The sequence below is a fragment of the Aotus nancymaae genome, unplaced genomic scaffold (assembly GCF_030222135.1).
Source record: "Aotus nancymaae isolate 86718 unplaced genomic scaffold, 86718_ANA_hifiasm-v0.15.2.pri h1tg000015l_0, whole genome shotgun sequence".
Classification (NCBI taxonomy): Eukaryota; Metazoa; Chordata; class Mammalia; order Primates; family Aotidae; genus Aotus; species Aotus nancymaae.
The window spans coordinates 1,836,650-1,860,582 of NW_026988426.1; the positions used below are offsets into that span (position 1 = coordinate 1,836,650).

At 44.2% G+C, this 23,933-nt stretch overlaps 1 protein-coding gene across 8 annotated transcripts in view; it reads right to left on the bottom strand.

Annotated features, from left to right (window-relative positions):
* Nucleotides 1-23,933, bottom strand: part of TRRAP (transformation/transcription domain associated protein) — a 168,688-nt gene that overhangs the window by 91,945 nt on the left and 52,810 nt on the right. For 3 of the 8 annotated variants that reach the window (XR_010342805.1, XM_012455499.2, XM_012455493.2), the window contains exons 28-43: nucleotides 21,955-22,051; nucleotides 20,359-20,480; nucleotides 19,834-20,004; nucleotides 14,375-14,443; nucleotides 11,557-11,610; nucleotides 11,400-11,420; nucleotides 9,315-9,434; nucleotides 8,964-9,083; nucleotides 8,071-8,235; nucleotides 7,810-7,991; nucleotides 7,409-7,607; nucleotides 6,664-6,792; nucleotides 4,092-4,358; nucleotides 2,333-2,539; nucleotides 1,352-1,510; nucleotides 1,127-1,261 (exon numbers count right to left, since the gene is read on the bottom strand). Coding sequence is in view for 4 of the 8 variants with exons in the window: in XM_012455499.2 (XP_012310922.1) it covers nucleotides 1,127-1,261; nucleotides 1,352-1,510; nucleotides 2,333-2,539; nucleotides 4,092-4,358; nucleotides 6,664-6,792; nucleotides 7,409-7,607; nucleotides 7,810-7,991; nucleotides 8,071-8,235; nucleotides 8,964-9,083; nucleotides 9,315-9,434; nucleotides 11,400-11,420; nucleotides 11,557-11,610; nucleotides 14,375-14,443; nucleotides 19,834-20,004; nucleotides 20,359-20,480; nucleotides 21,955-22,051 (2,217 nt within the window). In the remaining 4 variants the exon portion in view is untranslated. The remainder of the gene's footprint in view (nucleotides 1-1,126; nucleotides 1,262-1,351; nucleotides 1,511-2,332; nucleotides 2,540-4,091; nucleotides 4,359-6,663; nucleotides 6,793-7,408; nucleotides 7,608-7,809; nucleotides 7,992-8,070; nucleotides 8,236-8,963; nucleotides 9,084-9,314; nucleotides 9,435-11,399; nucleotides 11,421-11,556; nucleotides 11,611-14,374; nucleotides 14,444-19,833; nucleotides 20,005-20,358; nucleotides 20,481-21,954; nucleotides 22,052-23,933) is intronic. The other 5 variants (XR_010342808.1, XR_010342807.1, XM_012455505.2 and 2 more) reach the window with 2 other exon arrangements.

The following is a 23,933-nucleotide window of genomic DNA, read 5'->3' on the forward strand; positions in this document are numbered from 1 at the left end:
GAAAAAAGAGAGACGGCTCCCAGGGGAGGGAAAAGGCCAGGGAATGCATCCTGAGTGAGCACAGAGCCAGAACCCTGAGACGGTGCTGGGGGTCAAGAGCCATCAGCAGGGCCTGGTCACCCAGGCCCTGGAGGCCACGGTCAAGGGGAGGGCTCAAGCAAGGGGAAAGGCAACCTGACTTGATTCAACTTTTTATTTTCAAAGGACTGTAAGATCCACAAGACATTTTTACAAAAACACTATGGAGGTCTCACATACCCTTCACCAGCTTCCCCTGATTCAAGTTCTGAAAAGAGGCTTCTGTGGCAGGCAGTCTGACTGCTCTGTGAAAAGTCGAGGGGGGATAAAAGTGGAGGCAAAGAGAGGAACAGGGACAGAGAGAGGAAAAGGGAGGCAGCTGAGCAGCTCCCATCTGGTTACTTCGAGGGGTGATAGAGGCTGGCACTATGGTGCAGAGGCAGTGATGGGAGGAGTGGGTGTTTGCAGCAAGGTCAGTGACACTTGCTCTGGATCAGATGTGTGGGGAGAAGCCAATGGACAAAGTGCAGACGATGCCAAGTTTCTAATAGGAGCCGAGGGCAGACGTGGGTGCCATGTAAGATGGGGGATGGTGAGGGTGCAAGAAGAGCTCAGCCTCAGGCCTACAAAGCTGGAAGTGGGGCGGCCAGGCCTGTGTCCACAAGCCAGGGGGGCCAAGACACCAGCTGAGATCAGGATCAGGACTCCTAAGGCCACCCTTCCATAAGGAGCAATACCCAGGACCCTCTAAGGCAGCTGCCCAGCAAAACAGAACACGTCTTTTTCTGAAATTGATCTCAACACGGGCACATGTTCTTAATCAACTCCTTCCTTCAAAGACTTTCTCTAGATGCCTTTCTGCAAGTAATCAACTATCATTGACAGAACTCTAATGGTATGAACTGAACGCAAAGGCAAACGTGTCTGGTGGCCTGGGAACCCCCTGCATGACTGATGTGTCCCTGAGTTTCAATCTGGTGAGCGTGGCTATTCCCAGCTGCCACTGCTGCACACAGCTGGACACTGAGCTCACATTCTAAATGTAGGGAATAAACAAACCAACTCCTAGCAGGATGTACAGCACCCGTACAGAGGCACATCATCTTACTGCACTGATGGCTCCGGTGGCCGTTCTGAAGCGTTTCACTTCCTGGGCAGAATCCACAGACAGGCCTCTCTTAATGGAGGATGAGACAGAATTGACTCCTTCTCCACTGGAATTTGGGTCCATATCTGAATCCGGCTTAAAAACACACAGGTGCTTGGCTTTACTGACTGATTTCTAGGGAAAAGTCGAAGAAAGGCGACTGGGGAAACCTGATGACACTCCTACCTGTTGGTCCTTGATCCTCTGCAGCTCCCACTTGATGACGACTTCAGACAGGTCCACGGCCAGCCGCCTCTGCTCGATGGTGACACTGGGCGTGAAGCCAAGCCTCTGCATGGCGCTCACCATGTGCTGCACCAGGTGGTGCCGTACCGGGTAGTACACCTATGGGCGCAGGGCTGGCATCACACTGCGAACATGGGACCTTGGTCCCAGAGCGCGCACACACACACACGCACACAACCCTGACGCGTCTCAGCCCCAACATACGCACACAGACCAACTTGAAGCTTAAGAATTCTGAATCCTAACCTTACTGAGGAAATTCTCCCTGCCTTATGTATGTGTGTTTATCACCCTCCCCCACCCCAACTAAATCCTATTGTAATAGTATACTTCAGTCTTAAAAAACTGAATTCTCTTCAGACAGGAAGGTGAGTCTCATTACATGTATCAAACTTCAGACTTGACATTGTAAAAGTTTAAGACATATCAAAAAGCAAAGTTCCAATTCTAAGAGTTGGCTATAAAAGAATTTGCTTTTAACACAATCCTTTCTCCTCTACCCCAAATTTACAAGAAACATTTACATATAAACAAATCCCACAAAGGGGGTGATTTCGCCATAGAGAAGGAGGTGCCAGCAACATGAATTAACTTTCCAAGCTTGGTTACGGAAATCTAGAGTCAATGAAGACTATCTCTCTCACCTTAAGGTGCAAATTTGGCAGCAAACAAGGGTTAACTGAGCACAGTATTTAGGACAGAAATGCAGCTTTAGACACAAAGATGCATATACCTGGGACATATTTTATTACGGCAACTTTAATGCTGATAGAGCCATACACACTTATAGAAACTAACCAATGAACCAGAAGTCGCTTTACTAAAAGAGGACCACCTTATTACTGCAGAACAAGAGGAGGCCAAGGTTCAAAGCAAGTGCCTGAAGACGCACGCCCGCAGCCCACCATCGCTCTCACACACCTTGAAGTGCTGCACTATCAGGTGCAGAATGTGCACCAGCTGCGGGACGGTGTGCCCCTCCTCCACGATGATCTTCCGGGTCCAGTGGGTTAGCATCTGGTGCCCGTCCTCCATCCTGGCCGGCACTGCCGGGGTCAGAATGGCCATCGCCTGTCTGACGATCGCTCGAGCTTCCATTGCATGAGCCTTGAGGAGACTATGGAAAACCTAAAACAGGGAAGAGACACTTACAGAGGATGAGAAGGCTTTAAAAAACAGGAAAACACAAACAATCCATTGGGATCAAGGCACGGTATTTTTACAAAACAATTTTTTAAACATTTCTCAGGACTTTCTAATTAGGAAACAACTTAGTTGCTTTCTGTTTTGTTTAGTTGTGACCGATGAATACATCCATTCTCGTATTTACAAAGCACCTGCTATGTGCCCGCGCTGAACTAGGCTGGGGCATGCAGACAGATAAGACCTAGCTCTCTGCAGGGATCCTGTGTCCTGCCTAACCAGCAGCAAGTCAGGGAGGTACACCGCTCATCTCCCTCTGGCTGCGGGTGGGAAATAAAGTGAACAGGGCCAGCAGGAGAGACGCTGAGAAGCAGCAGCTGCAGTTGTTCAAGTGAGGTGAGGTCACCGAACACGGAAAGACCAGTCCTGGGGTGGAACAGGGTGGGTGTTAGAAGCTGCAGAACCCCCTGGTGCATGGGCACTGGGGAGGAGGAGAGAAGGTCAAGAGTCCCTGGGTGTTTCAAACTGGGGGAGAGCAGTGAAGTTCAGAGGCTGGAGTTCTAGCTCAAGGGCCCATGGGAGGGGATGTGAGAGGCCCCTGGCTTGATCGGGGTCCAGAGTTCAACACCACAAAGGTTCACAGGAGAAAGACATCAGGGGAAAGCCATCAGAGATGGTCTCACAGAAGACAGGAGCTATCAGTGATCAAATGCTGAGCACTCGAGTGTAGTATTACATTTAATTCTCACATAGAGACATTAACTTGCCCAAGGGCACAGACCATGTGAGCGGAGGAAAGAACACTCAAACCCGGGGTGCCCAACCTCAGAGCCCAAACCACCGAGGGACACCATGAAGAGGCGCTCAATACCAGCTGCACGGCAGCAGGCTCATGAGATACAGATCCGAAAGTACCTACTGTCTTTAGCTAAGAGAACTGGGCTGAGGCCCTTGAATATTTATAATATTTGCCATGGAATGTCAGAGTTGGAGGCCAGAATGCAATTGCCAGAGAAGCCTGAGATGGAAAAGGTGGCATTTCCTTTAAAAAGCAAAGCTGTCGAGGAATGAGAGAGCAGAGTCGGAACGAGGGAGGAAGGGAGTGCATGGATAGTCACAGTGTGGGTTATTTTCCCCTCAAATTTCCTGTTATTGTAGTAAAACACACAAAACACAGAATGTACCATCATACCCATTTGTGGGTGCACAGCCCAGTGGCGCCAGGCACCTTCACGGGGTGTGCAGCCACAAGTCCCATCACCTGCAGAACGCATGCCTCTTCCCAGGCTGAAACTCTGCACCCAGTCAACGCTCGCTCCCCACCCCCTCTCCCCGGCCTGGCCCCCCCACAGTCTCTTTTTGTCTCTGAATTTGAGTGCCCTAGGGTCTTCTAAGTGGAATCAATCATATAGTGTCTGTGTTTTCATGGTTTTTACTGATATTGGGAAAAGACAGCAGGGGAGGCTGACACTGCGCCAGGGAGTCAAGCTCACCGCTTGGGATCCACATGGAGGACAAGAGAGGCCTTGCAAAATACCTGCAGGACGATCTTCTTGTGTATAGCGAATTTGGCGATAATGTGTGCCAGGAGCAAGTGTCCACTGTACTTGCAGGCCGGGTCCACACAGGCCTTGGAGAGTAGGCAGGGCCAGGCGAAGGTCATGAGGCGGCGAAGCTTGCTGTTGCGGTTCTTGTTATTGTCGTGGATGTGGTGCGGGGCATGCTCCACCAGCAGTGTGGCGTACTGCAGCAGGTAGATCCGCAGCGAGTCCAGCATGTCCGCCTGCTTCTCGGGGTCCAGGACCTGCACGGGGACAGTAGGAAGGACTCGTTTCCAGCCGTGAACTGCATTACTGACTGAGGGTCATATAACAGGTGTAAGCCTTAAACACACACACACACACACACACACACACACACATACACACACACTCTCTCTCTCTCTCTCTCTGAGGGTCATACAACAGGTTTAAGCCTTAAAAATACACACACACACACACACACACACACACTCTCTCTCTCTCACACTCTGAGGGTCATACAACAGGTTTAAGCCTTAAACACACACACACACACACACACACACACACACACACACACAGAGTATGTAACATGAAGTATTACAATGAGGTTATCAATAACATCCTATCCATCTTCCTTCATATATATGTGAAAGGAGGAAAAAACCTTAGGATCCCAATTCGCTCTGCCCAATGGAAAAAATTAAGCTGAAAGTTGAGTCATGCAAGAAACTGGCTCTCCTTTTGTTCCCAAGCAGAGCTAGAGATAAAAGGTTAACGATTTCCACAGGTATCAGCTCCATGTTCACCATATCTTCCGTAAAGTCCTGACTTCCTAAGCATGAGACAAACACAGAACTGCCTGTTCCCCTACCTGCTCCCCTTCTTTTGCAATGTGTGGATGACCACACCCTCCCTCTTTCTCCTTCAGCCCAATTTTCCCCTTCAAATACTGAAGTCCTCAAAACCATCTGTAAAGTAGGACACAAACCTCTCTCCCAGACATATCTTTAACTTAGGCAAAATAAATTTCTAAACTGATTGAGATCCATCTCAGACTTTTTGGTTTACATATCGATTAGAAATTCACCAAATTCATTTCAACATTTAAAAAAGGGGAGGCTTAAGAGTCAGGACACAGGGCTGGAGGAAGGCGAGGTGGAAAGGAAGACTTTGATTCAAGGTGACTTAGGACTGAGTTTCTTAATTTTCTAGTAGTTGAGAGTTTTTTTTTCCTGGTCAACTTTTGTCTGTTCCTTATTTTTCTGCTGTATGATTAGAAAACGTGACCTGGAAAAATGTCAACTTCCAAAAACTTGTTACAGTTTTGAAAGCATCTGACAGATATTTTAAGCATTTCATGGACATAAGAAAAAGTGTACTTTCTTTGAGGAATATTCTACATGTCTCTACTAAATTAAGTATAATGGTGGCATCATTCAATTCAACTAAGTATCCTAACCACTGTCTGTCTACCAGGCCTTAATACTACTGAAAAACTGAAAGACTGACGTTTTCCATGATAATCATGTTTTCATCAAGGTCCCTTTTAGCCCCACCCAAGGTCCTCTCTTCCCTGGATGTACTGCTTCTTGGCAGCCCCACACTTGCATCCCCAGCCTCCGGTCTGCCAGCTCCTTTTCTCCTCATCCTGACATTCAAAGTCCCCTAGCCGCAGCATCTGACCCAGGAGGCACAGCCTGGAGAAGATGACAAAGGAGAAGGGGTCCTTCTGGGCCCCATCTCCCTACACTTGCCCAGAATAAGGCAAATAACAGTAAGGGGACCAAGAATAAACCCCTGGGCTTGCTCTGATCCCAGGGTGGGATGTCAACACTGTAGGAAGGAGGCCTGTCTGAAAGGACGAAGGCTATGTAAGGTCCAGGAATCTGCCAATGGAAACAACAGTCCCCTCTGCCTTGACCCCAGGACAAAATGGATAAGAAAACCAGCCATCTGTATTTCTGATGAGGAAAATATTCACTAAGCATTCCAACACACACTCAACGTGAGAATCTCAAGGCAAACACCACCTTTAACAGTGAGGATCAATATAGTGAGTATTGGGAAAGTAACAGAACGCAGGCCATTTAATTCAAAAAATCCTCTCTAATAAAAACTGTAAAGCCATTGTAAAAAATGTACAGAGGTGTTAAAACCTGAGCTCATTTCAGACTGGACTACGGCTGCCACAGGGTTTCATAACTTGGCAAGAAGGAGTTGCAGCAGGAACTGTAGACAGTCTCATAGGCTCACTGGCTATTAGGTGATTCTTTTGCAAAACTGGAGATGAAAACAGAACATGGAAATTCCGCTGACCGGCAACAAGGGTTTTCACAAAATAACTGCTACATGAATTTTCATCAAGATACATTTAGTTTCTGATTAGAATCTATTAATGTGGGAAGTTAATTCATTCCAAAGTAAGGTTGCCTACAAAAACTCACTAATAAGAATCGTAATGTGATGGTCTGCTATAAATTAACACAATCATGAAAAATAAACGCGTTGTGGAAACAAACAACACACACACAGACATTCGTTCATCTGATTGGTTATTTCTCACACCCATGTACGTAGTTATACCACCTTGGTAATAAACACACTGGTGATGCTTTCTGGGTTATCTCCTTCTGGATTGGGAGGTCCCAACAGCTGCTCTCCTTCCCCCTTCTCAAAGCTGTACAAGAAAGCAGGATTCAATATATGCTGCAGAACCTACAAAAAAAATTAAAATAAAGAAGGAGAAAAACAAAGTCATGCTGTCTGTTTCTTTAGTAAGATAGGAAGAACAGCCAGTCTTGGCCATACCACACCAACAAGTTAGAACTCAACCAGGGTGTGACTACTAACCTTGACTTCTATGCAAAGAGCAACTAGAAAGGTAGGTTTAAAACTGTGGAAAAGAGATGTCAACCTGGTTTATTCTTCTCAAATCAAACAAGCCATTTTCTAAAAACAAGGAAATTAACGAACTATTCTTCAACACTGGGTCAACCGCTGCATGAACCTGACATTCCTCAACAATGGAATTTTCTCATCTACAGCCCAGCCTACTAATTTTTTTTCCCCCTTAAGAGACAGGGTCTCATTGTGCCACCCATGCTGGAATGCAGTGGTGTGATTATAGCTCAGTGCAGCCTCTAACTCCCGAGCTCAAGCAATCCTCCCGCGGTGGTCCCGAGTAGCTGGGATTATAGGCGCGTGCCACAGCACCTGGCTCACTTTACTATTTAGTCAAGGGAGACCCAGCGGAAAAAGAAAAGGGCCCAAGGTTCCCTAGAAAACCAGATCAAAAACCCGTAGCCTTCTACAGCGTAAGAGTGGGACTCACTTTAGCTTTTAATTCGTCTCCAAAGTTAGGGTCATTTAAGTCTACAAAGCGAAAAAATAGGGCGCGTTTCTGAGTGATGCTGTAATTTTTGGGAATCTCTTCCTCCATATACTCTTTTAAGAATGTCATGTTGCAGAGAAAACGACCAGTAAAGGCTCGAAGCAACTGGAATAGCAGTTCTATATCTCCATAATTCCTTCTGGAGGGTCAAAAGAAAAAGACAGGTTAACTTATAGCAAAGTTCATTAACAACTATGCCTCTGACTTGCCTTTAAGCAGCTCAGAGACATAGCCCATTCTCCTGTACAATGACCACAGCTTTGTACAGACTAGAAGGAGGCTCCAGCTGAGCTTTCAGGACAGAGCCGGTCCCTCGGGGCAGGGCGGGAGTAGGCACCCACTTGCAGTAGTTCAGCAGGCAGTAGGCCAGCAGCTTGGGCTCCTTCCAGTTGGTGGCTGCCATGTTCTCCTTGTGGTGCCTCTCCTGGAAGGTCTCACTCACCCACACACGTCGCAACTGGCTCACCAGAGAGTGCTGGCTGGCCAGCCAGGAGTCATCGTTTTTCACTATAATGCTTATGATCTGTCAAAGAAGAGACAATTAGGGAACCATGTCTCCATTAAACCCCTGGGCATCGGGGGGCCAGAGGAAGGGGCGCTACCTTGATGGCCTGGAACTGGAGGTCCAGGCGCATGGTGCTGGTGCTGGGTGAGCCGGGGCGCACGGCCGTCTGGGCACCCCCCGGCAGAAGCAGGGTGATGAACCTGTTGGGGTTGGCGGCCAGCACATCCCTCAGAGGTCTGGCGTCTTTGTGTTTTAAAAAACTCTGAAAGCAAAACAAATAGAAAAGCTGTTTTAAGCTAACCAAACTCATAGAAAGTTAGAGGATATGAATTTTAAATCTTTCTAAATCTTTAAAAAATCTTACTAAATCTCTAGAGGAAGGCTTACCAAAAAAGCACTATATGCATGCTTTTTAAAAGATGCTTTTTTTTTTTCTTTTTACAAAGAGACAAGAGTCTTCGCTCAGTGGCCCAGGCTGAAGTGCAGTGGTAAAATCATAGCTCACTGCAGCCCCCAACTCTTGGGCTCATGCAATCCACCCACTTCAGCCTTCTGAGTAGCTGGGACTACAGGCATGCGCCACCATGCCTGGCTAATTTTCCTAGTTTTTGTACAGACAAGGTCTCACTCTGTTGCCCAGGCTGGTCTCGAACTCCTGGGCTCAAGTAATCCACCTGCCTAAGTTTCCTGAAGTGCTGGGATTACAGGTGTGGGCACTTAAAAATACTTTTAAACAGTAATCATACTTTGTGATTTTATAATCCTGTCAGAGCATTTATTTGCTACCACCACCGTCCTACAAAGAGTGGTTCCTAGACCAGTGTGTTTCATAGACACAACCAAGCAGCAATGATGTTCCCCATATTCAAATATATGTGAGAAAAAAGCAGCCAGGACACTCAACAGTGAAATATGAACTGAACATTTCAGAGCACAATGGCTCACACCCACTTGCAGGGACCCCTGACTCCAGCCTCTCGCAGCTCTTACCATAAACATTCTGCTCCACTGGGGATCATTCAGTGTGGCTTCCATCATGAACAGCTCCACCGTCTGTGAGGGGTGCCGAGTCAGGAACTTGATCAGGGGCTCTCGGAATGGACTGCCTGCCTACAAAACATGTGGGAAGACTGTACCTCACACCTTCCTCTCCTCAGAGCTTGAGGCTCTGTCTACCTAACTTGGTCCCTTGTTACTATAGCACACGAACACTCACAAGCAAATGTGGACATCCAAAGCCTTTATGCTGCTCCATATGTCCATTTAAAATACAACCAAGTGAGGATGCCACAAGCACTGGAGGGCGACAGAGCGAGAAACAGCCTTCAGCGTGGCCCTTACCTCGATCAGCATCGCCCGCTCTGTTTTCATGACAACCTCTAGCAAAGGCTTCACCAGAGTCTGAGGAGCAGCCGGGATCAGATGAAAAAGGTTTATAATTGCTGAACAAATCTTCATTTCCTGATCAAGAAAACCAGAAATTATAAACAGGTCAATTACTTTTGTGAGTGACAGAGGTCAAAGTCACTACAGACCCTACCACAGTCTAACTATGTTGGCAAGGCTAGGCAGTGAAGCGAAGGGTTAACATGTAAAAGCCACAACTTACCAGCCTTAGGTTCTAACTGTGCTGTGTCCTAAGGAAACTGACTGCCCGTGGCCTGCGGCATTCCTGTCAATTGTGAGGGGGTGTCGGGGGGTCGACTGTGTACACCTGATGTGATCGTGCTGTTTGCTGTCATGCATGCTGACGAGTGGTGGAGGTGGCCTTACAGGGCTGCCATGCTAGTCCCACTCATAGAGGCAGGGATGATTCCATCTGGGGGCAGGACAGCATGGGGATGCCCTACTTTGCCATGGTATCACGAGGTCCTCTCAGTACATACGCTAAGTACTAAGGGCACATATGTCTTTCACCCTCAAAAGCTAGCAGAGGCCCGTGTGGTGGCTCACACCTGTAATTTCAGCACTTTGGGAGGCTGAGGTGGATGGATCACCTGAGATCAGGAGTTCAAGACCAGCCTGGCCGACATGGAGAAACCTCATCTCTACTAAAAATACAAAAATTAGCCAGGCAGGGTAGTGCATACCTGTAGTCCCAGCTACTCTGGAGGCTGAGGCAGGAGAATCACTTGAACCTGGGAGGCAGAGGTTGCAGTAAGCTGAGATCATGCCACTGCACTCCAGCCTGAGCGATAGAGTAAGACCCTGACTCAAAAACAAAAAACAACAAAAAACAAAATCCCTAGCAGAGAAAGTTTTTCAAAAAATACCTAAGTATTTACCCTGGAAACTAAATATTAACAAATATAAAGAACTAATCCTGGTACTAAGTATTTGTCAAAGGCCTTAAAATAAAGCTGACAATGTCTCCACTGAATTAAATGAAAAATGTGTGATATGCCAAGGGTGCTGCACGTCCTACTGTCTCACAGCTTGGGGGTGGCCTGCTGTTGTTCCAGCTTTCCCTCCTCAGTTTCCAGTTTTGCTCCTGTCATTCAAAGGCATTCTACATGGCCACAAGCGAAGGACGTATTCCAATGTGCCGTGCTGCGCCGTGTGTGCACTGTGATCCTCGGGTAAGATGGGGATGACCGCACCCGTCAGGAAGAGCCTCACTCTCAGCAGCACCCGAGAGACTTCTCGGAATTTTTCTTCACATCAAAAGTCAAAGCAGAAAATGGGTACAAAATGAGGAAAATGGGCCCTAGAATTCTCTTCCACAGAATTTGCAAGACTTAGGACAGAGTAAGTTCCATCCTGAAATTATAATATTCTAAAATGGCGCTTTTATACTCTGCTTTTTCACTTTCAAAGCACTGACACAGAAACCACTTCTTTGGGTCTTCGAAACACCGGTGGGAGGCAGGAATGACAGATGCCATTATCCCCGTTTTACACGAGAGGGAAAGCTCGGGGTGTGTGCAACACTGCACAATGTTGTGAGTGCATGAATGTGTGTGGTGTGTGTGTGAGAGAGATGCAGGGGACTGGGTGGGTGAGTAGGGTGAGCTGTAAGGTTTTAAATTCAGGGCAGTCAGTAGTGTGAGGGAAACTGTAACTCCTCCCACTTCTAGCAGGTATAATATACTGTGTGAGTTTCCTCTCAGGAGGTTGCTAGCTATGTGTGTTCAGATGGAGGTTAGGAACGCAAAATCTAATTTAGTCTTAAATATAATTCAGACATTGCGATTCTCACACGAACTTATGAGTCTTGCTTAAAACGTCCTAACAGAAAACATGCTTGGCGTCAGACAGTTCACAGCAATGATACTGATACAACTCTGCCACAGACAGACAATACAGGTCACTGCACTCAAGGGCACAACGCACTCTGTCCAGTACAGAACCACGGCACAGCTAACAAGTCACAGCAAAACCAGCAACGACAACGACCCCCTCCTGCAACTCCACTCAAGTTCTCACCTCTACCCCTTCCATGGCAGGCTGAACCAAAACAAAAATTACAGCATGAAAAAAGGCAACAGAAAGGTAAAAAGAAAAGAAAAGAAAAAAGAAAAGAAAAAGTAAACTGTTCTTCACATTGCAAGTCAGAAACTGACTGTTAATAGGTTGTTCTCACCTCAAACTGACAGAATGGAGACAAGGGACATCTCCCGCACTCGGAAATGCTTTCCTGAGGATGGGGAGGAAAATCATCTTTTTTCTATTTATGTTATTTACATAAAAACTTCCCATACACTCAAACACAATAAGGGTTATTGGGGTTAACAAGACAGTAAAGACACAAATTATCAGAAAGCACACAGTAATTAACAAATGCTCAACAGCAAAAAGCACACCTTCACCTTCGATGACTAAACACAGCCCTTCTGATAGAGAGTGTCTAACAATGGACTTCTTCCCTACAGCACGTTTTCATAATAGGGCTTCAGGATTCTTGTGAAAAGGGAGAAACTAGAAGATCTTGTTGTATGCAAGTACATTTTTAAAAAACAATCTTTCGTAGAGTGAATAATTCAAATGTTATATGAAGAGCTAAGATATTAAAAAATAACAAAAACCTCTTTGCCAGCTACAATCAGAAGAGGTCCAGGTGGTTTGGGCCATGACAACACCCAACGGACACTGGGTTATCGTGTAAGGTGAAGCACAGTCTTCCTAAAACTAGCTGTGTGTGTGGGTGTGCATGCACACGTCTATATGCGCACATGCAGAGAACAGGTATAAAATGTGGTCATGCGTTCTCTCCTGTAAGCTCACGGTTAAAAAGGGAAGATTCCTAAACACAGTGATGGGGCAGAGCTCTGATCACAGGGCTAATCAAAGCTCCAGGGCAGGCCAGGTGCAGTCGCTCACACCAATAATCCCAGCACTTAGGGAGGCCAAGGCGGGTGGATCACCTGAGGTCAGGAGTTTAAGACCAGCCAGGCCAAACACAGTGAAACTTTAGTAATTTTTGTACTAAAAATACAAAAATTAGCCAGGCGTGGTGGCAGGTGCCTGTAATTCCCAGTTACTTGGAAGACTGAGACAGGAGATGCTTGAATCTGGGAGGCAGAGGCTGCAGTGAGCTAAGATTGTGCCACTGCACTCGAGCCTGGGTGACAGACTCCGTCTCAAAAAAAAACAAAAAACAATACAAAAAAAACCAAAGCTCCAGGGCAGCTTTTATTTATTTCTTTAGTCAACTATTGAGTATATATTCAATTATAGTGTCTCAATGGAGCAATGTCCTTTGGGGATTCTGCCAAACAGGAACAAGCTACTTTCCAAGATCTGTTTCCCATCCTATTTAACATCCATAAAATATGTGGCCTGGCCCCAGGTTTAGGTGATGAAACCATGGCCATGTTGGCTATCTCTGGGCCCCAAAACACCATGGCCTCTGAGTTTCAGACAAGCAGCCAACCTTACAGAGCTGGACCCTCCCCAGATGTTCAGGTAATACAATCGCGGGATGATTTTAAAAATGTTCCAGGAAGAGCTCAAGGACTTCCCAGTATCCACGACTCTATCCCCTATACAACTGCGCCCCCACCTCCAAATCATCTGCTGTAAACTTTCATGAAGTCTTTTTCTTGTTTTTTTTTTTTACTAGGTCATGTTAAGGACTTTATATAAAATCTTTTTGATTCAACTGAAGTTGTTCATCTACCCACTAGGTTTTTTAAATGTTTATTCTAAAACTGAGTTTCAGAAAATTAACAGCTTACTATAAAAACAAATATAAAATTTAAAGCAGAAGTACCTAACCAATGAGAGAGGGAGAGAAGCACAGAGATACCTGCCCCTTATTCCAGGAGCCTGGGCTCATTAACACACTCTGCTCTCCTCCATGAAGAGTTCCTGAGTCTTTTCTGCATATATAAATAGCACACCTTCAAAAGGGTCATGCATGGCATGTTACTTCTTTAAAAAGTTTAAAATCCTGGCTTAGTTTTGCTTACTTGGCTGTTTAGAAGCAGTAGGAAACAAGACTTACATAAACAAAACACCTTGACACACAATGGTCAAAACAAAGCATAATAAAGCCAGAAAAAAAAAATCCAAGTTGGGATGGAACACATCCAGCAAAGGCACACGAGGACAAAAAGCCACGTTAATTATGCCTCTGAAGAACTATGAGGAAGTCCCTAGCAGGAATGCTGCTGTAAAGTTTCACTAGGTGTTGGGAAACGCATGGAAAAGGCAATTCCACTGTGATGACATCAAGTTAAAAACAAAAACTGTAAAAATAAACATATACAAATAATATTAGATTTAAAACAGCAGAAAGCATGCATTCTTAAGAGACAAAGTCTTTAATGACCCACATCAGATACTTAAAAAGATTTAGCTAAAGTGGTTTTCCTTTAAAACCATACAAACGTACTTTGAAGGGCTAGTCAAATGACTGGGCAAACAAGGGGTGGATGATTCAGACCTTGAACACACACATGCCAGTGTTTATGGGATACCTTCTTATATTCCCCTTAAGGCTTTAGGTCCTAAAAAATCTCTAATTGGTTTTATAAGGCAATAATGATTAAACACATTTACCGACCACCCGGTGATGGAAAGCAATGGAAACAATAGCTGAGGAACGCACCACCATGTAAACAGCAGCTGCCAAGGACAGGCTAGAAAATACACTGTTTAAAGCAGAGCTAGTAAAATTGAAATACTGACATTCAAGCCCCCCAGAATTCTCAACAGAAAAGTCGTATTAAAGTGAACCAAAGGGGAGATTTTAAAGAAACATAAAAAAGGAATGCTTAGCAATTAAGAGAAAGAAAGACAAAATAGAATACTAATCAAATGTGTTTAACAATTTACAAGGACTAGAATCATGTCAAACTAGATTTCTGACCGGCATTTCAATGAAAGCACTGTCCCGGCATTAGCACTGACCCAGCATGGCGGCTGGTGCCCTTCTCAGAAACAAACAAGTCACTCACGTTTCCGTCGCTCCTCTGGCCCCCTTTGTGGGTGATGACCACCACTTCCATCCACTTGCGCAGATGTTGCTGTTGGAAAAATACATTCTGAGACACAATTGCTTCACAACAGGTGCATTTCAATTCCAACATATTGCTCTCTGGTGGAAACTCATATGTAATCATTCATTTCCATAGTGTTTAGTGTGAGAACTGCAGGGTTTACATTATTAAAACAGCGCAACTATCTAACTAGTGATGAGAGTAACTGGCATTTGTTCATGTTTCAGAATGACAAGGCTGTCCTTGCTGTGACACAAAAGGCAACATCCTGACTCCTGGGGTTCCAATACCAGGCCCTGCCAATTTACTTCCATTACTTCTATTAACTTGTTTCCCAGCCGTTCACTGAGAGTTTGGAAGTGTCGGCTCCCACACTGGGTGTCTTGGTACAGACATGAAGGGCTGACATCATCCCTGTCCTGATGTCCCTGTCCTTGTGCATCCCGTGGTCTGATAGGGAAAAAAGGTAAACACAAAGACGCCTGCTGTGTGTAGCTACAATTACGGTGTTGTAAGAGGAAGACAGGAACCAGCTTTGGCTGAGAGAGAAGGGAGTCAGTGTCCTCCTGCTGAGAATGCAGGAAGGCCAGAAGCAGAGGAGCAGAGAGAAGAGAACAAAGGCCTTGACACCAGAGAAGGAATGGCAGCCAGAGTGGCTGCAGAGCAGTGGGCACAAGGGGAACCCTAGGTAAGGGGCTGGTGATATAAACATGGACCCCATTTGGTCAGGGACTGTGCAAATGAGTGCCATAGGGCAGCAATTCCTTCTGCAGAGTGAGGGCCACGCTTTAGCAAGAGACTCTGCCTTTAAGTGCATGGGAAGAGAGACCCCCAACTTTAGCTTAACCCAGGCACCTGGTAGCCAAGCTTCAGCCTCTGTGTCCAGCAAAGCCAGGCAGACAAATGTCCAGGGCTTAAAGCTAAAACCGCGACAAGAGCATTCAATAACAGCTGCATCCTTATTATCCTGCGTTGTTCAAAGCTGTCCTTCAGAACACCCATGTGCTACAGGCACTGCCTGTAGAGGTTTCCATGGTAAAACAGGAATGAGAAACAATGGTTTGGACACCTAAATACTCTTCTCTAAGACAAGCCTTCCCTGAGCCTTTAACATCCTTATAGTCCACGTCAAACTTTGAGAGGCTGTGTTTCCCAAGCTTACAGAGCCAATAAACTGGTCTTCACGAAACACCGACATCACGCGGTCAGTGTTCCAAGGAACGCTGGCATTGAGAAATGCATACGATAATATACATTTCTTCAAAGCACTCAACTAACAACATTTTACCAACAACATTCCCTAAAGGATGTTAATCACCAGAACATAAATTCATAAGTCCTGCACCTTGCTAGAATGCCTACTTACACAAAGACATAAATGAGAGTAACAGAATTAAAGGGGTAGACAACAGATAGCCACACCAACATTCTTTTTTTCCCTTAAAGGAATAAAGTGACACGAATGGGTACATAAAATTCATCTGAAGTTTGATGAGGAAATATCCAAAACAACCAATCACATGGCTGGGTCTGGTGGCTCACGTCTGTAATCTCAGCACTTTGGGGGGCCAAGGCAGGTGGATCAATTGAGGCCAGGAGTTTGAGACCAGCTTGGCCAACATGCTGTGACCCTGTCTTTACTAAAAACACAAAAATAAGCTAGGCATGGTGGCGCGTGCCTGTAATCCCAGCTACTCAGGAGGCTGAGGTGGGAGGACCACTTGAACCCAGGAGGTGGAGGTTGCAGTGAGCTATGATCACACCACTGTACTCCAGCTTGGGAGACAGAGCAAGACTCTGTCACAAAAAAACAAACAGAAAAACCAACTAACTACATATGAGACTTCATAATCATATGTCAAGTAGTTCAATCTTAAATAAGGAAACTGAGTAATATATGCAGAAGAATGAAGTTGGACCCTTATCTAATGCCATATACAAAAATGAACTCAAAATGAATCAAAGACCTAAATGTAAGATCTAAAACTCTAAAACTCTTAAAGAAAGGTAAATTTTCAGGGTTGTTTCCATCAATGCCCATCCTAAAAGTAAGGTGTCTTAGCTCTTAAAATACTGCTGAAGGCTTAAGCTATTAAACTCAAAGGTTTATAAGGGAAAACAAAAGCTCCAGCAGTGACTGAACTTGGTTCTGAAGAACATGACAAAGTATGGATGAGTGTGTCCCTTACCACTGTCCCTGGCAGAGGACAGCAAACACTGGGTAATTCAGGAAGACCTCAGCCACTAATCGCAAAGGCACTGTCAACGTTAAGTCCAGGCTGGACTCAGTCTAGGTGGGTGCTAAATGAAAACGTGTGGATTGAAACTCCTCCAGTTTCAACCACTCAGAAAGCAGGAAAGGGAGGAAAAATTCACCGTAATGAACCATTAACACAAAACCCATGTGATTTATTTTAAGCAGAAAGACCACCGGCCTTGGTCAGAAACTACAGATGTTAAGGCAGTTGTCTTCAAACGGCACTAAAAAAATCCTGGCTCACAGCACATTTGAAAGGTTAGACTGGAAATGAAAAATAAACAGACCAGGCAAGGTGGTTCACCTGAGGTCAGGAGTTCAAGACCAACCTGGCCAACAAAACAAAACTCCATCTCTACTAGAAATACAAAAATTCAGCCAGGCACGATGGTGGGCGCCTGTAATCCCAGCTACTCGGGAGGCTGAGACTGCAGCACTGCACTCCAGCCTGGGTGACAGAGTGAGACTGTCTCAAAAAAAAATTAAATAAATAAACTTGCCAGACACGGTGGCTCACATCTGTAATCCCGGCACTTTGGGAGGCCGAGGCAGGTGGATCACTTGAGGTCAGGAGTTCAAGACCAGCCTGGCCAACATGGTGAAATCCCATCTCTACTAAAAATACAAAAAATTAGCTGGGCATGGTGGCAGGCACCTGTACACTCAGTTACTTGGGAAGCTAAGGCAGCAGAATCACTGGAACCCGGGAGGTAGAGGTTGCAGTGAGCCGAGATCGTACCACTGCACTCCAGCCTGGCAACAGAGCCAGACCATGTCTCAAAAATAAAAATAAACCAAAGTTGCTTCAAGCAAGCACGCAAAAGTGGCAAGAAATGACAGATGACTTTTCAAGAGGAGATGTACACAAAAGCGTTAGGACATTTGAACAGATGCACAGAGCTCATGGGCCTCCTATGTGAAAGCACTTCAGCTGTAATACAGGATGTAAGATAAAGTGTTTATAGGATGTGCTTTGATTAGGAAGTGATGTAACTTTATGTATTTATTTTAGCCATTCTTGTAAATATATGCATGGAAATTGATAGGTACGTATGCGTATTACATATAGTTGGAAGGAGAAATATATTAAGGAGAAAGTCTCCATTTTGGACAATTCACTTCCATATTATACTTTGTTTTTCAATTATAATGTATTATTAGGGCACCATTTACAATTTAAGTATTTGGGTCATCATTATATTCGTAGATATGAAGAAACTAGCATATAGATGAGGTAAAAAGCTCTATGTCTTTCATATATGAGATATTTCTCTACACTCTTAAGTATAGATAAATACAATGTTGCTATACACTGTGATACACAGAATCACACATAATGTATCCATACCTGTGTGTCTCTCTCTCTACATAATGCAATCTGTACATTATCTATCCATCAGTAAATGTAAACCCCTATTTATAGCTAGGGGAAAGGTATACCAAAAATAAAAAAGTACCTCCAGTATCTTAAAATGTCAAATGGTTGGCCGGGTGTGGTGCTCAGGCCTGTAATCCCAGCACTTTGGGAGGCCAAGGCAGATGGATCACTTAAGGTCAGGAGTTCAAAACCAGCCCAGCCAACATGGTGAAGCCCCATCTCTACTAAAGAATATCAAAATTTGGCTGGGTGTGGTGGTGCATGCCCGTAATCCCAGCTACTCAGGAGGCTGAGGCAGGAGAATTGCTTGAACCTGGGAGTTGGAGGTTGCAGCGAGGCGAGATAGTGCTGCCACTGCACTCCAGCAGCCTGGGCAACAGAGCAAGACTCCATTACAAAAAAAAAAAAAAAAGTCAAATGGTCAAAGGCTACTTAGGAAAATAAGCAAGAAAAATATATTCATATTTGTAGTGGTGGACCATGAAATCATAAGTTTATTATTTATAAGTCCAAGAAGCAAAATTGAATGCAAAAGAAAGTAACAGATGAAATCCTCTGTTTGCTTACATTTCAATTTTAAACAGTGTCAAATGGGTTTTTACCTGCATGATTACTTCTCTGGTAATTCTAAAAACCCAAAGGAATTCTGATGTTCTTACCCAAGATTGTATGGAAGAAGACACATTTATCTTTTTTGCAGGAGTGTATACTGGTAAAAATTTCTTTGGAGAGCAATTTGACAAGGTGTTGAAAGATTAAAATGCATATTCTTTTGATCCAGAAATTCTACCACTAGAATGTACACCACAGATAAACACATAGAAATTACAAATAGGCTTTTCAATGCATCACGGTATACAATAAAAAGGCTGGGAACAATCTAAATGTTCACCAGTGAGGCCATGGTTAAATAAATGACAGCAAGTCCATGTCATGAGATATTATGTGGCCATAAGGTGGAATGAATTAGTACATCTGGTACTAATATGAAATGATGGGTGTGAAATGGAAAAAGCAAGTATCGTGTATATATATATTACACCTCCTTTTATAGGAAAAAATATATATATACACGTATGTCCTCCTATATATATAAAACGTTTCTAGAAGGATACACAACAAAGTCTTAACCTTGGCTGTCTCAGGGAGGGGACTGGGTAGCTGGAGGACAGGGTGGGAGGGAGGCTCTCTGCAGTTTATCTTTTTACACCTTTTCAATTTTAAGCCATCTGAAGGCATTATTTATTTTATTTTACTTTTTTGAGGCAGGGTCTTGCTCTGTCACCCAGACTGGGGTGCAGTGGTGCCATCTCGGCTCACTGCGACCTTTGCCTCCCATGCTCAGGCGATCCTCCCATCTCAGCCTCCAAACCAAGAAGCTGGGACCACAGGCGGGTGCCACTAGGCCCGGCTAATGTTCTTTTTCTTTTGAGATGGAGTTTCATTCTTGTTGCCCAGGTTCAAGTGCAGTGGTGCAGTCTTGGCTCACTGCAATCTCTGCCTCTCCGGTTCAAGCAATTCTCCTGCCTCAGCCTCCCTAGCAGCTGAAATTACTGGTGCATGCCAACACATCTGGCTGATTTTTGTATTTTTAGTAGACAGGGCTTCCCCACGTTGAGCAGTCTGGTCTCAAACTCCTGACTGCAGGTGATCCACACGGCTCGGCCTCCCAAAGTGCTGGGATTACAGGCATGAGCCACTGCATCCAGCGGCATTATTTATTTTAAAAATAATTTATTTTTTTTAGGTTTATTATAGAGCATTTAAATGCATTTGGCTTACCATCATCTGATCACAAAATTTATCATTGAAGGAATTTGGGAAGAGCCGTGTGACCGAAGTCAGACGATTCACAACATTCAGCGTCAAGCTCCGGTAATCTCCCAGCATCATCAGCAAAGGTCGCATATGTGTGTGAATTTGGTCGACTTCTATGGTAGCACCTTCTAAAAACTATTAAAAAAGAAAAGTTGTAAAGAAAAATAGACAACTGAGAATACGTCATAATAGAACAGAGCTCATATTCAACTTTAGTTGCACGTTTCTGTTCTCCCTTAGGAAAATGGAATTATTAATCATATACTATTTCAGAAATTTATGATGAAATGAGGAAGACTTTACTGTTTAATACTTTTAAAAATTCAGTATGCCTATGAAACAGGTGTAGACTTATTATAGTCTAGTGTGTAATAGCTACATGCCTAAAGTCTTTTAGGCATACATTGTTTATATAGCAATAAACAGGAAGAACTCTTAATGCAGAGCACACACACACACACTCACACTCACATTCTCTCTCTCTCTCACCTTTCTCATACAGGCTTCTCCAGCCTCCTGGAGCTCACTATTGGTGGAATTCAGGGCTTTGAAGAGTGCAGCAATGATTTTCTCCCTGGACTGAGGAAGGTAATTGCAGGCAGCAAGTGCATCTTCAGGGAGAAAAATCAAGACAATTTCATTATTAACCAGAAAGACACCCAAATAATTTTCTTCTCTTTATTTATTATTTGGTAGAGAAGGTGTCTTGCTATGTTGCCCAGATTGATCTCCAACTCCTGGCCTCAAGGGATCTTCCTGCCCTGGCCTCTCCAAGTGCTAAGATGACAGGTGCGAGTGACTGCCCCTGGCTGAATTTTCTTTTCTAAAGACTCCTACCAACCAACAAAAAATATGAACCACGAACCCTTTTTCCTAGTATTTGGCCTTGAGAAAGACAAAAGAACGCATGGTCTTCCATCCACATGTTCAGTAAAATCTAAGAGTGAAGTTCAGCCTGCCAGAAAAGCCATGATAAATCTTACACCTCCAGATAAGAAGAAAGGCTTGAGGGGGAAGAAGAGAGACCCTACTGACACCCCATCCCAGGATCCCCTCATAGGGTTAGGCCCCAGGGTAGTCCCATCTGAACAAGGTTGATGGCATGGTTTCTGGACCTCTGGTGACAGGCAATGCAAGGGACTGACACACACAGCCCAGCGTTTCTTCACTACCCAGTTTTGAGGGTGAAAGGCTTTAAGACTTTCAAAATGCAAATATTCTTAGGGAAGGAGACATACCTCAATCCTCTATGTGAGGTGAGAGTTAACATTCATTCTAGCAAAAGTAGCACCCAGAGTGGCTAACGGGAAGGAGGCACAGGAGAGGTCCCCAGAGAAGGGACCCTAAGAGGAGAAGTAAGAAGCTACCAGTCACCCCGGGTCCCCTTGTTCGCCTTGGCTTGCCCTGTCTGGAACACTCCACCCCCATCCTCTAGCTCAGGTATTATGGTCTGCCTCTCAGCTCTCCAACTCAAACTCAAGGAAGATTCTGGAAATATTTTATTAAGAGCATAAAAATCAACAAAGCAAGAGAGAGTCAACTAAAAAAGTTTGTATTAGTACAAAAGTTTGTATTCACTCCCCGCAAAAGAGAAAATGACTGTTTCTATGTCAGGCAGTACAGATCTAGTCGATTTTCCTAAACTTTGTATCATTCCTGCGCTTGACAATGATAACTGAGGTTTCCCAGTGACAGCCTAGAGACTGCAGGATTCACAAATGTCTGAGTCATGAGAAGCCTCTAAGGCTGTGTGTTCCTTACTATATATACTCTTGATTCTGATAGAAATGACACTGTATGAATGATACAACAATCTTTTTAAACCAGAACATATGATTCAACAACAAAGTTTACTGTAAAGCACAAAATTATTTCAATCCTAATAACAGATATAATTTTATGGCATCTCATTACACAATTTGATAAACATACAAAAAAAAATTTTTGATCCCATCTTAAAAAGACTACAAAAAGTCGTAAAACTTAGACAACAAAAAAAGGCCACTGTTTTTTTTCTTTTCTATAGAGCTCCCCTGTGATCAGTCTCCTTTCACTTTTATACCCTGTTGATTTTCGTTAACTTACTTAATGCTGCAATTCGTAAAGGTACGAGCGACGGAAGGCTTTTATAGCAGGGCAGCTTTGTTAAAGCTGAATCTTCAGCCTCACACAAATTCAACAGCTGCAAAAGAGAAAACGATTTCATTTAGCCCATTCCTCCTGTGAAGACGTAATAACCTTGCAAATAACAGTACACGGCAATCTTCCACACACACTTCCCCACAATTAACAACTGACAAACTAAGCTCAAATCCTCAAGAATTTAAGTATCAAAATATGAATGAGCCTCTTTAAAGCAAAACTCAGTTTACTTCATTAGTGGAAAAATTCTTAGACACTTTCTCACCCACTCTGATACCATAATGTTTTTTCCTCTAAACAGAGGGTCACTTTATCTAACTACAAATCTCATGATGGTGGGGCCATCTCTTCCTGGTTCAGATCAGTCTCCCCAGTGCCTCGGGCCAATGTTTAAGAAACAGATGGGTTAGAATTGAAATATTTAAGTGAACACACTTTTTTCCTTTTCAGGTACAGGAAAGCATAAAGCAGGAAGCTGAACATCACTGGGAATTCCACTGGCTACCCTTCCAGACATTTTACCACACAAATAGATATTTCTATATCTAATATCTAAATAACAGATATGGTGCTCTATCACTATTTCCCCCTTCTCTTTAATTACATCCTAGAAAGCTAGTATAGGCTTTTACTGTTTTTTTTCTCCCTTAAAAGATTCCAACCTGGTAAAAGATTTAAAGCAACAGAAAAAGGACATACAGTGAAAAGCACTTCAAGCCAGCCATCCCATTCTACTGCCCAGAGGAAACCACTGTTGTTAGGGCCTTATATAACCTTCAAAAATACTCCCCTCATATATAAGAACACACGTGTATATATGTGCTCGAGTAAGGAGGGAGAAGGAGAGAGAAAGAGAGAGAGACAGAGACAGGCAACTACAAAACAAAACCCCCACACAGCATCACGGGGAAAGCTTTCAGACAGTGGATTCCCAGGTCTCACCCAAATCAACTGAACCTGAATCTCCAGGGAAAGGACTAGAGTCCACGCTTTTCAAAAGATCCGCACGTGTTCTGATGCAGCCAGGGCACTGAGAGACACAGTTTCATGCCCTCAATACTGCCAGGCTTTGGTCTTAAGTGCAGTGAGGAGTTTTCCATGCAGGTTAAAACACATTTGTCTCTACATCAGCCAAGGGAAGTTATGCATTTCCTAAATGTCTTGACCTTCTGTCAAGCTTACAAATGATAAGGTATAAAGATCAGAGCCAGACCATATGATCCTATGACCATATGCCCAAGCAAAAACAGGACCTTAAAACATCAAGAGGTAAATTTTCAATCAGAAATTCAGACAGTGTGGACCTGGAAGAATCTGCTTTCTTCTGTTTTTTGCCATGTTACACTCTAACAACGCTTCTGCACGTATGATTCACATCCCATAAAAATTTTAAATTGTATCTCATCACCAGACTGTTACTGTATTCTAAGAATTTTGCTTGTAATTTGGCAACAGCTACAGTTTCATTCCTGTTTGTCAGTCTAATATCACCCCACACTGGAACATTTACAGTGACAAATATTCATAAGATGCCATCTGCCAGGGTCCGTGTTTGGGTCAAAGGACAAATCAAGTCCACCAAAAAAATAAAATAAGAACCCACTGGACCATGCAGTGATCAAGAACCGTGCTCTATGTAACAGTCCTGGCTTAAACCCAAGCTCTCCAGCTCACCTGCCCTGTGGCTTTGGGTAATCAGCAAACTCTAAGCCTTCGTTTCCACACCTTGAAAATGAGAATGAACAGATCAACCGCTACACTTCAGGGGGTGGTGTCATAACTAAGGGCACGGCACATTTCAGTGATTAATGAATGAAATAAACTGGCACTTGTGCTGGGCCAGCTGATATAAGAGTGATTAAAGCAACTGGGTGCAGCTTCATCTTTAAATTCAACCTTGAGGCCCGAAATTCAAGCAAGGT